The sequence below is a fragment of the Acomys minous genome (genome assembly GCF_964271855.1).
Source record: "Acomys minous genome assembly, chromosome: 7".
Classification (NCBI taxonomy): Eukaryota; Metazoa; Chordata; class Mammalia; order Rodentia; family Muridae; genus Acomys; species Acomys minous.
This window is the reverse complement of record NC_140488.1, coordinates 96,202,696-96,216,028: the sequence shown is the minus strand read 5'-3', so window position 1 is coordinate 96,216,028 and position 13,333 is coordinate 96,202,696. Positions and strand designations below refer to the sequence as shown.

General features: G+C 41.8%; 1 protein-coding gene across 2 annotated transcripts in view; it reads right to left on the bottom strand.

Annotated features, from left to right (window-relative positions):
• Positions 1 to 12,747, bottom strand: part of PIR (pirin) — a 92,819-nt gene extending 80,072 nt beyond the window's left edge. The window contains exons 1-3 of one of the 2 annotated variants that reach the window (XM_084790451.1): positions 12,554 to 12,747; positions 10,562 to 10,690; positions 2,586 to 2,678 (exon numbers count right to left, since the gene is read on the bottom strand). In XM_084790451.1, the coding sequence (XP_084646577.1) occupies positions 2,586 to 2,678; positions 10,562 to 10,657 (189 nt within the window). In that variant the 5' untranslated portion in view covers positions 10,658 to 10,690; positions 12,554 to 12,747. Of the gene's footprint in view, positions 1 to 2,585; positions 2,679 to 10,561; positions 10,691 to 12,553 lie in introns of those variants that run through there. The other variant, XM_084790452.1, reaches the window with a different exon arrangement.
• Positions 12,748 to 13,333: the final 586 nt, after the last annotated feature.

The following is a 13,333-nucleotide window of genomic DNA, read 5'->3' as shown; positions in this document are numbered from 1 at the left end:
CAGCTCTTTTTACCACAACTATGGGTGGTTCTCATGGAAAAAGAGCTGAACTTTGTAATGTCCCCAAGGTTTCCCAGAATAGATATGTGGAAAATGGGAGTAATTGAAAATGTCACAATATTATATTAAATGCCTTTATTTCCTATCTATAAAACAAAAAAGTGTCCAAAAATATCTCCAAATTTTGTAAATAAATTTATAAATATGTGAGTATGTCCAAAAGACCTGAAACTTTAGAGCATTGAAGTTTGGCTCCTTGATTCTAATTCCTTAGAACTTAATATAATATTCATTGAGTTCTTAAATTATGTGTTGTCTATAATATGTGTGTCTCACAGTATATCCCTCTGTCCACACATCTTCACTTGTAAATGTTCATTGCAATGAGTCATTTGGCTTGCTTTGAGATCTCTGGCTTTTTTGACACCATCAATATCAGATCCTCATTGAGACTCCTCCCAGTTATCCTGTTGTTGTCCTGTGTCATGGAGATCCTGCAGCTTTGGATCAATGGGACTGGTCCTTTCATATATCCCAAATATTTGCAGATGATATAGATTTTGCAGTGAGCCAACTCAAAGCTCTGGATTTGAGCCTGGGTGATAGTTGAGCTGGTCAGCACAATATCTCCCTTATCTGCACCAACAGGGCAAGCTCTCCAGCACTGCTCTAGTTAGGCCACCCAATTCCACCATCAGCAAGAAGAGGGCAGGGTCAGCTCTCCAGTTCTCATGGCCTTGGGGGTCTCACTCACACTCATATCTCCAGTGCAAGCTGCACTGTGCTTTCTCCCAGTCAAGGCATAGGGGCCATTCTCCCAAGTGCTGTAGTCTCCTAGGGGCTGGACCAACTCTCCTGTTCTCACATCCTCCAGGCAGCTCACCCATGCCCCTGCCACCAGGGCCAGCTTTACTGTGCTACCTGGGTAAAGCATAGGGCCTCTCCCATCTGCTGCTGCTGGTGAAAAGTGGGGCCAGCTCTCCAGAATGCTGCAGCCAGTGAGGAGAATGGCCAGTTCTGCACAGGCCCTGGACATCCAAGTGGCTGCCCCAACCAGGGACATCCCTATGTTATTTTGTGATAAAATGAGCCACGGGCATCAACATTGAACTCTGCCACTCAAGCACGGTAGCCACAGACTCACACATGGTCCTCAGTGGCAGCTCAGGCTGGGACCTCACCATGGCCCCTGGTGGCAGGACTGGCCACTCACAACAGGCTACTGCTCTTCACCGTCTAGTCTCCAGTTCCATCTTTCTTCATTGTCCTCAAACTGCTGCACTTCTCCTTCTCTCCCATCTGACCACCACTTACTCACACATTGCAGCGCCTCCAAATACAGATCGGCAACACAGCTGGAGGGTCTCTGGACAACATCCTTCAGCAAGCAGGTATCAATGGCCCACCTATGTGATGCTGCAGTGAAGAGGTCTGTGGGTGGCATGCTGTGTCTATAGCCCACCAGTGTTTTGGGGCAGAGGGCAGGTCTGTGGGCATCTTCTCCACCTGCTTTGTGCGACCTGGTGGAACATAGGTCTCTGTCTATATTCCTTTTCCCCCTCTGTACTGCCTGGGTTTGATTTGATTTGATTTTTATGTGTCTTAAGCATAAAACAGCTTTGGTCACTAAGCCAGACATCGAGAGTGAGCAAAGGACTTCTATCTGCTCTGCCCCTGACTGATATAAGAACAACACCACTAGCTGGACATGGTTGCATACATCTTTAATACAAGCACTCGCACAAGCACTTGGAGGCAGAGGCAGGTGGATCTCTGTGAGTTTGAGGCCAGCCTGGTCTACAAAGAGAGTTCCAGGACAGCCAGGGCTATTACACAGAGAAATCCTGTCTCAGGAAAAAACAAAAACAAAAACAAAAACAAAAACAAAAAAAACACCACCACCACCAAGGTTCTCTTTATCCACTGCCAGAGGGATTAACTGTATATTTTGAGAAGCCATTTATTGCTCTTTATTAACATTTCGGATAGAAATGTCAGCAGGACACAAATTAAATATTATTAAAAATAGTTAACATTTAATTTTGAGTACATTTCATATAAAATAGCTTTAACAACTATATCGTAGCCTATGGCAAGAAAAGCATAAATTAATTTTGGGCTATATCCATTGCTTCTGTGATTAAATTTTCTATTAGAGCCAGGTGTGGTGGTGCACGCCTCTAATCCTAGCACTCGGGAAGCAGAGGCAGGTGGATCACTGTGAGTTCAAGGCCAGCCTGGTCTACAAAGTGAGTCCAGGACAGCCAAGGCTACACAGAGAAACCCTGTCTCAAAAACCAAAACCAGGAAAAAAGAAAAAAGAAATATATAGGGGCTGGAGAGATGGCTCAGCGGTTAAGAGCACTGTCTGCTCTTCCAGACGTCCTGGTTCAATTCCCAGCAACCACATGGTGGCTCACAACAACCTATACTGGTGATCTAATGCCTTCTTCTGGCATGCAGGTATACATACAGATAGATCACTCATATACACAAAATAAATAAATAAATCTTTCAAAATTTTCTATTAGAAGTAAAAATCAAAATTTCAAGGGCACACTTTTGAAGTCAATCTTTGTACTTACTGTTTCAAAACCTCGGTGGGGATGATCAGGAAATCCTCCTGGCCTTCCTCCTTTAAATTCATCAAACAGTAAAAATGGATCCAGATTTTTCAACTGGAATAATAAAATTCAGCATGTTAGACATGGCTTTTAAATCATACTACAGAGGCTACATGCACAGACGTATCTAACAAAACTCATTGAAGATTGTGTAACCAGTGAGCAACCTTCTAAAATGCAAATTATACTCAGGAAGGAATCGTGCATCCACATAAGGATTCATCAATTACATTAGAATTGACATTCTAAAAGAAGAGCAAAGACTGAAAAGCATTTCATGATTATCTATGATGAAGTCAAGTAAGGCATGAGCAGTCTGTAACAGATTATTAATATCATGATGTGGGAGTTTATAAAATCAACTACAATGTGATTATGAGTGCTCTCCAGGAAAACAACTTCACACATATGAAAGGGGCATCAGGAAATTAACTGCCAGGAAAGTGGCTCTTGAGCTAAGTCTTGAAGTCATGATGGAGCTAATCAAGTGGAAAGAAGAAGAGGAGGAATGTTCCAGAAAGAAGGGGAGTAAAAGAGGTTGGCGTGCTTGACAAAGTCTCTGCCAATCACCTATTGGAATTCCATGTGCACATAAAATTAAAAGTTCCTGAGTATCCTTGCACAGAAACAGATATTCTTCATAATTTTATTTAATAAGCCTTTAATTTCCTCTATTAACTCTAAGTAACTCATATGTATGTGCCTACATATGCCAATTCTTCCTCTTTATTAATGGCTCAAATATAAATGCAGTGATACTAATCAAATAAAAAGAGTAAATATATAAATTTAACTATATTTCATTTAAAAATAAATATTATATTTCTATACTACACTTAGAATTATGTTGATAGACGGGTAAAGGATAGAGGTTAAAGGTTTTGTGCTTTGAAATGAGCTCTCACTCTTCCTGCCTCCATATCCTAAGTGTAAGGATGGAAGGCTGGCCTCTGCATCTTCTTCTCTTTATGGAACTCACATTAAAACAGCACCTGCATGGTCTAGCCAAACAAGAAGGACAATTACACTGGGGCTCATGGGTAACACACCTAAAGATGGATGGGAACAAACAATCCGATTGCAGGAAGGGAGCAAATATTTGAGAGCAATAGTCCAATCAACACCCATAAGCAAATAGCTAGGCTTTTTCTCATTTTCAAACCTTGTACTGAAGATGGAAGCTGGCATCTCATGCACACTACACAAGCACCATACCACCAAGCTACATCACCAGCCCTAACTTACATCTCTTTTTGTTTCTTGTTTTTTTGTGAACTAGCACTTCTGAGTGTTGAGTAGAAACGATGGTAGTAGGTATCGTTGCCTTGTCCCTTATTTTGTCTAGCTGGCTATTTAAAGTTTTATTGCTAACCCGGGTTGTTAATTGCAGGTTTCTATTTCTCTGTGGACTCCCTTCATAGGGTTAAGGAGCTATCCTTCCATTTCTAGTTATTAAGTTTTATTGGATGGATTTTCAATTGTCTTGCTTTTGTCTATCTATCAAGTGAGGTAATTGTGTGTCTTTTTCTCCTTTGTCTTTTAATATGAATGAAGATTAGATAAATATGTATTGCTTCTTGGTGCCAAAGAGATTCATATGGGTAAATAAACTGCTCTCAAATAAACTCTGAAGACAAAAAGTTCTCTCTTTTCAGTCAACCCTTGACACTATCAGCTACCCCTAGAACAGTAATTGTTCACTGTTACTGTTCTGGAATGAAAATCTCAAAATATGGAGGCAGCCTCTGGGATTGGGTAATAAGTTCAAGGCTAGAAAGCTTTTGAGAGTCATCCTAGAAAATAATCAAAGCTATATTATGGAGTGTGAAATTTGGAGGTCAAAAAGAAATGGAGGAGAGCCACAGATAGCACCCTAGTCCTCTTAAACACTAGCTGAACAATCCTGAATGAAATGATTGGTGGTAACAAGCACATATGGTTTCTCTGAAAGAAATTAATCTGGCTGGAAAGATGGTTCAGAGGTTAAGAGCACTGTCTGTTCTTCCAAGGGTCCTGAGTTCAATTCCCAGCAACCACATGGTGACTCTCGACTATGAGATCTGGTGCCCTCTTCTGGCGGGCAGACAGAACATTATATACATAATAAATAAATACAGATTTAAAAAAACAACAAAGAAATGAAGCACACACTGGAAGCTGGAGGAAAGATGATCCTGTTTACAAGGCAAAGAACATGGCTGAACTGTATTCTTGTCCTTGTGTTTCATGGTTAGCAGAACTTTCAAGTACTGAAATTAGTTAACTTAGCTACAGTCATTTCTAACGTGCTGGAGGTGTGGTATGGCTCCCTTTGACTGCGTGTAACAAAATGTAAGAAGAGAGAAATAATACAAACACAGAACTGTTAATAAACTTAAAAGGTTTGGAAAATATGCAGCCCACTTGTAAAGAATGAGGAGGCTTGTCATCAAGATTGTGGCCAAAGAGCTATTTGATAAAGAGCCATCTACACAGAATCCAGGAACTATTGGCCAAAGTAATAGAAGAATTGGCCCCATCCTTTGTTTTAGTCCACTCAAGGTGCTATCACAAAACAACATAACGTTGAGTACCTTCAAAGTAACTAATGTAAAATGTATTTCATATGGTACTGGAAGCTCAGAAGTCCAAGATTAAGGTGGTAGCAGCTTTAATCTCTAGTAAAAATCCATTTTCTGATTCTTAGGCAAAAGCTTCTAGCGGTGTCCTTACATGATGGCAAGGTCCATTTAACTCTCTGTGATCCTTGACCAATGATGCCAAGTATGCAGTTTTCATCCTCATGCTATAACTAACTTTGAAAGACACCATGGGCTAATCCCTCAACTTGAAGGGTAGGATCTCAAACTTTGATTTGGGGAAGGACACATATATTTAAACCATAGCAGTATTCTTTTTATTCATTGTCCATTGGATCCTTCCAGTGACCAATGTATGCCACATGAACACATCCAAAAGAAGAAAGAAAAGGCCACAGAGGCTGGGCAGCGGTGCCGCACACCTTTAATCCCACACTCGGGAGGCAGAGGCAGGCAGATCACTGTGAGTTCGAGGCCAGCCTGGTCTACAAAGCGAGTCCAGGATAACCAAAAGCTACACGGAGAAACACTGTCTTGAAAAAGCAAAAAGAAAAAAGAGAAAAGACCACAAAATCCAGGAAGCTGATCAAGAGTCCAAGAAATCAACTGTTCAACTGGCCAGGAGGCAAGAGATGTAAGTAAAAGATGCTCTAATAAACAGGACTACCTTGTGTTACACTGTTACACTGGAGTGCTACTTACAGTTGGACTGAAAATCAGTTCTTACTAATCTCCAAGCATCTACTATAGCTTGAGCAACATGTTCAATAAACATGTGCCATCTGTCCACACGAACAGACTTCCATGAGAACTCTGATTTCTAAAATGTTTTAATTAAGTCCCCAATTCAATCACATCTTTCTTTTCCTATGGGTTTCATTTCCTTCAAATCCTTCCAAATCCTCTAGCTGCCAAATTTAACTGGCAGCTTCCAAGTTTGTTCTTTCAACATCTTCAGAACTCCAAACAAAATCTGTGGCTACCAGCCCTCTGCCCTGTAGCAAACCTTAATAAAATTCCAGCAAGCCAGCAGGTTTTCAAAGCCAGGAAATACTGGAAGTGCCTATTCGAAATGAGGGCCTTTGGAGATAGGCCTGATGCTGCCCTGTTCAAATGACCCTCTATTGAGTCCAGAATAATTCTAAGTATGCAGAACGCACCCCACAAACTCTGGGTGGTACTTTTGTTACATTCTTTAGCCTCTTGTAGCTAGGTCCTATAGTTGAATCTGGCTACCACACAGCAGTTCCAGACTGGAACTTTTATGGCCATTCCTTATCAAATGAAGATGGTCAGTTGATATTTATCCCTTTGCTTCTGTCATCTTCAGAGGGCAGGTGGTGGTTGCTATTGTGTTATCAAACACAATATGTCAAGGAATTCTTTAACTGTTCCAATATGGTAAGAGGACTATAATTATATTTTTAGCATCCTCACCTTTTGTGCCCTCTCCCTCCACATCTTTACATTAAATTGTTAGCTGGCATACAAAGTGATGATTTTCACTGTGTTATTTTTATATAACATTATACTGCACATTTATCCATGCCACCATTCTCCCTCTTGCTGGTCACCTCCTACCCCTGAAATAGTTCACCCTTTCTGCTTTTGTGTCACGGAGATCCCATTGCCCTCTCTTCTTGTGTTTCTGAGACACAAACTGAAGTAGTTACAAGCAAAATGACATCTGAGTTTCCGTTCAAAATGCTTGGGGTAGAATGGAACAGGACACAGAACATTCATTGTACTACTTCCTTTGGTTTTCTTTTTGTTTGTTTGTTTCAAATTATTCTCTTAAGTAGTTAGATAACCCAAAGAGAATCACGTTTGACTGAACAGTATCTGGTGGAATCAGGCAGCATAACGACAAGTGCAGATGAGTGATGGGTTTCTCTCCTCCTGGGAGCACAGAGGAACCACCTCCCAACAACATACGACTCACTCATTCAAACTCAATGAAAATCTAGTCTGGTCCATGGATAACTGTGTTAAAGGATATGAACCAGCCCCACCCTATCTCTTCTTTATTGTTAACCATAGAAAGGCTCATTGTAAATTTCTCTTCAACCTCCACATTTGCAGTGGTAGGAAGGGGGGAAAAAAAAGCCAAAACACTTGTGACGGCTACTAAAATGGAGCACTTTTCAGCTTCAATGCAAAAATAGCTTTGTAGTCCAAAGTTTCTATTTCTTCTTTGGTGCATAAACTTTGAAAAGCAACTTTCTTAATGTAGACAATGCCTTCATTCCCAGCTGGGGGAGGGGAAGAGGTCTACCTTTCTGTTGAATCAACAGTCAAAAAACAGGGTCTTGAGCACGAGAGAAATGGTAGACATACACAGTAAAAAAGGTACATTATTTTTAATTGATATTTATGAAGAATCTGTAACAACACGGAAAACTTTTGTGTCGCTGTGTTAAGTGGAAAAACTTCAAGGACACAAAACTGTAAAATCCTCAGTGATGTAGAACTGTGGTTCTCAACCTGTGAGTCAAAGCTCCTTTGGCAAATTATCTCCAAAATATTTACATTACAATTCATAACAGTAGCAAAATTACAGTTATGAGGTAGCAATGAAAATAATTTTATGGTTGGAGTCACCGCAGTATGAGGAACTGTATTGAAGGGTCACAGCATTAGGAAGGTTGAGAAACACTGATGTAGATAGAACATAATTGTTTGGAAACATCTTCGTACTCATTTGGGATGAAACAAAGTTGATGACACTGAGAATTATTCCTCTTTCTTCCATTAGAGTTACAGAAACCTGTGATATAGGAGACCTGAATTTAAATAGCGTATCAAGGTCTTGAAAAAAAATGTAGATTTCAGTCCAGCTTTCTTATATAGGAAAAGAATAAAATTTAAAGATGTAAAATTGCATTCTGGGAAAATTTCTAACTTGTAATTTTTCTGAATTTTTATCATGGCAAAATATACATAAAGTCATCAGATGTCCCAGAGCAGGAGTTACAGGTAGTTGTAATTCACCAGATATGGGTGCTAGAAGTCAAACTCAGGTCCTCTACAAAACCAGAACGCACTCTTAACCACTAAGCCATCTCCGTAGCCCCAAGATTTAGCATTTTTGAAACTTTAAGAGCACAATTTTATAGCATTAAGTACGTTCACACCGTTGTGCAACTATTACGGTCATCTCCAGACTGAAACTCAGTATCTTCTTCAATTGTGAGTGAATTCAATCAATTATAATAAATTACCAGTAACTGTGATTCTGGCACCAATAGAAACCAAAGCTATTTTCATAACATATTACATCTGTGAATAGGTATATGAAAAATACTGTTCACATTTGAAATTAGATTTATCACTCAAAACTTTTTCACTTAATGTAAATACACTAGATAACTTTTCAAATAAAACTCCACCATGTTATAGTATAAAAAGATTTCCTTGAAAATTCATCTATTCTGTTTTATTTACTTCAAAACACTGTTTTACGAGGGAATTAATAGTTTTCACCAGACAATCAAAGAGGCTCACAGGATTTTAAAAAAACAGACATTCTCAGCGGATAGATAGGTTCTTGACAGATGGACTAATTAAAATCATAGGTAACCCTCAATATGTAGTAACAGCTTACTAACAGGTGTCTGTGAGATCTTAGAACTCTTTCCAGCTCTTCTGTTAATTATGACATTTGCTAGAACATGACACCACCTCCATCTGGCACTATGATAAACCTAGTTGTGTATTTTCTTTAACAAATGGCACATTTTGGACTTCAGGAGCTAAATATGAGTGAGTTAGTGTTGGAAAGAGAAATGGCCAAAGCACCAGGCAGAAGAAAAAAGACTGACAGGGCTGATGAGGGAGAAGTGTTTGCTACCTTACCACAATGACCGATCAGCATCAGGCTGGGTGAAATGAGCCAGCCACAGAAACACAAATACTGCATATCCCAAGCAGTATATGGAATCTAAACAAACAGAAACGCAGACTAGAATGGTGACTTCTAGAGGCTGAGGTGAAGGGATGGAGAGATATTAGTCAGACAGGTAAGACTAAGTTCAAGAAATCAACAGCTCTTTTACTATGTGAGGCAATACACATGCGGATGAGCTAGTTTTAACCATTCCTCTGCATATACAAATATATGAACAGTCTGCTGTACACAATACACACACTTTTTCAATTACATCTTCAAATTTTAAAACATCTAACCCATTAACAATGTAGGACAACACTCATGGGAAAAAGCCAAGACTTTTCAAACCCTATAAGCAAAGGTGAGCCTGGCAATCCCAGATATTTAGGAGGCTGAAGCAGGAGGATTTAAGTGCAAGGCCAGCCTTAGCAACTTAGTGAGACTCTTGTGTTAAAATAAAATCCAAAACGAGAGCTGTGGAGTAGCTTAGCGATAGAGGGCTTGTGTAGTGTGTACAGGGGCTTCCCTATGTTCAGTACTGGTACTGAAAAAAAAAATAAACTGAAGAACAAAACAATTGCATGTACATTTCTCAAATACACTTTCTTAACACCAAAAAGTAAACAAAGTAACCCGTATGCAATGAGAGGGATAAAGCTTAGCAATGAGGCTGTATGAAAATCCTGGCATATACCATGCGAGTAGATATTAGCCCAACATGTCCTCTGAGAAACTCCACCCAAAGGATTAGGGGATAAAAATCAGGATGTAATATGAATAAATTATAATAAAAAATGTTAAATCCTGGCATATAGTGTAAGAGCTACAAATCAGCCCTACTTCCCAAAAGGCCATCTATCCCTACAATGCATTTTTTTCTCTTACTCATAGCATTCAATGTGGGATGGCACTAGGGCTATAGCCCTTGGCTGTGCGCACTATTTGACACCCTTCTGTGCATCCACCCCTAAATTTCATGTATTCCCTACTATTCAAATAAAAAATTCTGTAATGTTGAAAAACATGTAGAGACATTCCCTGAGTTCCCTTGTGCTCCTGCCCCACAACCAGAGATCTACAGAGCTGGATCTCAGTGCACAAATATAAATTTCTTATTCTGTGTGATTCTGAGGCTACAAGTTGGGCCTATTTGAAGATATGAATGCTGAGGCTGACAGCCAGCATGCTTCCTAGCTCAAGGCAGTACATGGGTAGGCAGAGAAACCCAGACATATCTCCCAGAGTTCAGCTATACCTGCTACCCAGAACCTCTTGATCCACATTCCAGAAGCCTCCTTTAGGCTGGGAGTGATCCACTTGGGGCCCCAATTGTGGAGTTTCATGTTTCTCTCTCTGAAACCCAACAAGGAAGCTCACGACTACCTTGGCCTTCTCTTCCCAAATCCCCTTCAGCATCGCACCAGTCCCTTCAGGAAGGAGAGGACAACATATCCATGCAGCCAGCATACCTCAGGTCTGCCAATGCTTCTGCGGACCCGTGCTCCAACCCCCTCTGGCTGCTCCCGGCTGAGCACTGAGAGAGTAACCTTCTTAGAGGATGCCATTTTGAATGGTGTAAAGAACGTTCTGGTGCTGAGCTGTAGAGGATGGAGGGCAAGACGAAAGACAACAACAAAAGAAATCACATTGGAGGACCTATCTCCAGACTATAAACTAAGGATATTGTCATTAGACTTGTCTCAAATTCTAACAATTGCAATTTATTGTGTACTTACTATGAATGGGACGTAGATTAGATGATTTTAAAAACACAATGATGCTGAACATGTGTTAGAATTTCCTAGGTACTCGGAACCCCATTATTAGCAGTTACTTTGTATAATCCTGCAGTCATCTTGTACAAAGGTGAAAAATAAAAACACTTTGCAAGAACTTAAAAGATTTATCTAAAGACCATTTTATGTGCTTTGCTTCAGTGGCATCTCTTGACCTCCCAACAACAACAACAACACACACACACACTTTCAGTGTCCACCCCATGATGTAGGGTGGAAGATGGAAGTGAGGGTTCTTTTGGTGGCATTGGAAGCAAGGAGAAAACACTGGAGGTCTGTGACTCCCACCAGAAGATGATAATGTTGACATTGAAAGAGAGCTTCAAATATCCATCTATCTCTAAAGGCTATGGCCATTTAAAAATTCATCTCTTAATAGTTTTAAGCATGTATACAATGTGCCTTCTTATAGCAACCCTTTGTTCCGTTTCCAACTCCTTTCAGACCCCCATGACCACATCTCACTCCCAAGCTAATGATGTTTTTTCCATAGGCTACTGAGTCCAAGTGGTGCTGTCCTTATGTGCACGGTGTTGGGTCATTTTCCTGATAGGGGTCACTTCCTTAAAGAAAACTGACACTCCGTACCCCAGGTAGGGGTGGGACTTCATGAACCCTTCTCCCATCTGTGTTGGAATTTTGGCTGGCTTAATCTTATGTAGGTCTTGTACAGGCAACTTTTCAGGCAAGACATTTCTGAATTTCCTAATAATGTCTTCTATAGTACAGACAAATCATGCATGAAGTGCCCCAGACAATGGAATCCAAGGTTCAGGAACAACCCATATATCACATTTATTATTCAAAAGCACTCCATTATTGATGGAAGTCTAAGCCGTAACCAAGGAAATATCACAGATCGGATACAATGACTCCCCTTTTAACTCCAGGTGTTTGCAGACAAGTAACCCCAAGTCCCCAGATCTGGTCACCACAGGAACTCTAGCCAACCCTTCACAGATTCCTTACTGAAACCAAGATTAGTGCTTTAACAAGAAGTCGATTCTGGAACTGGACGCCTTGGATTTACATCTCAGCTTTGCCATATTCCAGCCTGCTTCCACTCTGTGCCTCACCTTTTCCATCCATAAAATGGGATTGAGAAACATCTACCTCAAAGGATGCAAGTAGCGCTATGAGGAAGTGAGCTGCTGCTTCCTGGAGTGCCCTGCAGTTATTGAGGGCAGATCCTAAAAGGTATCCTTTCTAGCAGACCAGCAATATGTATCTATTGGGCCATGAAATGTGGGGGATAGAAATGAACTTCTGAGCACAGTATTTTTGCCTCCACCTAGTGTTTCTGGGTCTTGGCCGACTCTCAAAATTAGGCCCTATACACAGGTACAAGGATGAGGCAGTTAGCTAATTGCAGTGTGCTGCCAGGAGAAAAGCCAAGCTGTGGTCCCTTTCACCAAATCTTGTGTGATTTAAGCATCTCCCTCCCTCAGTTCCCCTAGGAGCCTGTAGTGGCCTGGAAAGGCAGCATCCTGAATACTGGTCAGGGCATCTCCTCCTCGACTACCGTGAGCGCGCGCGCGCGCCCACGCGCGCACACGCACACGCGCACACGCGCACACACACACACACACACACACACACACACACACACACACACACACACACACACATCAACCTCACGGTGGCGGGGGTCCCCATACCACTCACTCGGCAGTAGCGCAGGCTCAGGAGGGAGGCCACAGCCAGGCCGTGCCTAGTCTCGGCGGTGGCAGGGACACAGCACACTGACGAGTTTGCTGAGCGCCTATCGTCAGTCAGCGTGACTCAGCGCTTCGTTGCGGGCCTCTGGGAGGCGGGAGTCTCTAGGTCTCAGGGGCCTTGGACGGGGTGACACTCCCTTTATTTACCCTGGGTTTGGATTCCCTGACTCCGCCCTTTGCCTCTCTGGATCTGCTTTTCGAGCTTTGGTCCACAGAGTGATGCGGGCTCCCCGCCTCTTGGGGGCGTGCTGAAATCCCCAGGAATGTGTGGGATGCTCAGGTGCTTTGCAGACCCCTAGATTCTCCTGGAAAACCTGTGTTCACACCGAGTCAGCTTGTCACCCAACCACTTGGCTCTATGAACAAGAATGTTTCCTAAATCCTTGTCCCATTTGGGGCAGGTGACTCAGCCTTTCCCAGTGAAAGGGCGGGGGGGGGGGGGTGCTGAAGATGTCAGCACCACTGTTGTAGGGTTGTAAAGAGAATGAAACTGGCCTGCCTTCCACAGTCGTCTCTCATAAATGTGCTTCCTGCTGCTTGCCAGTGAGAATGGGGGCAGGGCAGAACAGATGCAAGAGCCAAAATGTCTCAGTACCTGCCGAAAGAGAAGACACGCTGTGATAGGTACACATGTAATTAAGGGCTTAAATTTTGTTGGGATGTAGGGAAGGCATTGGAGAGTTGCTGTCACGAGGGTGTGAGGATGTGTACACAGCCAGGAAGCAAT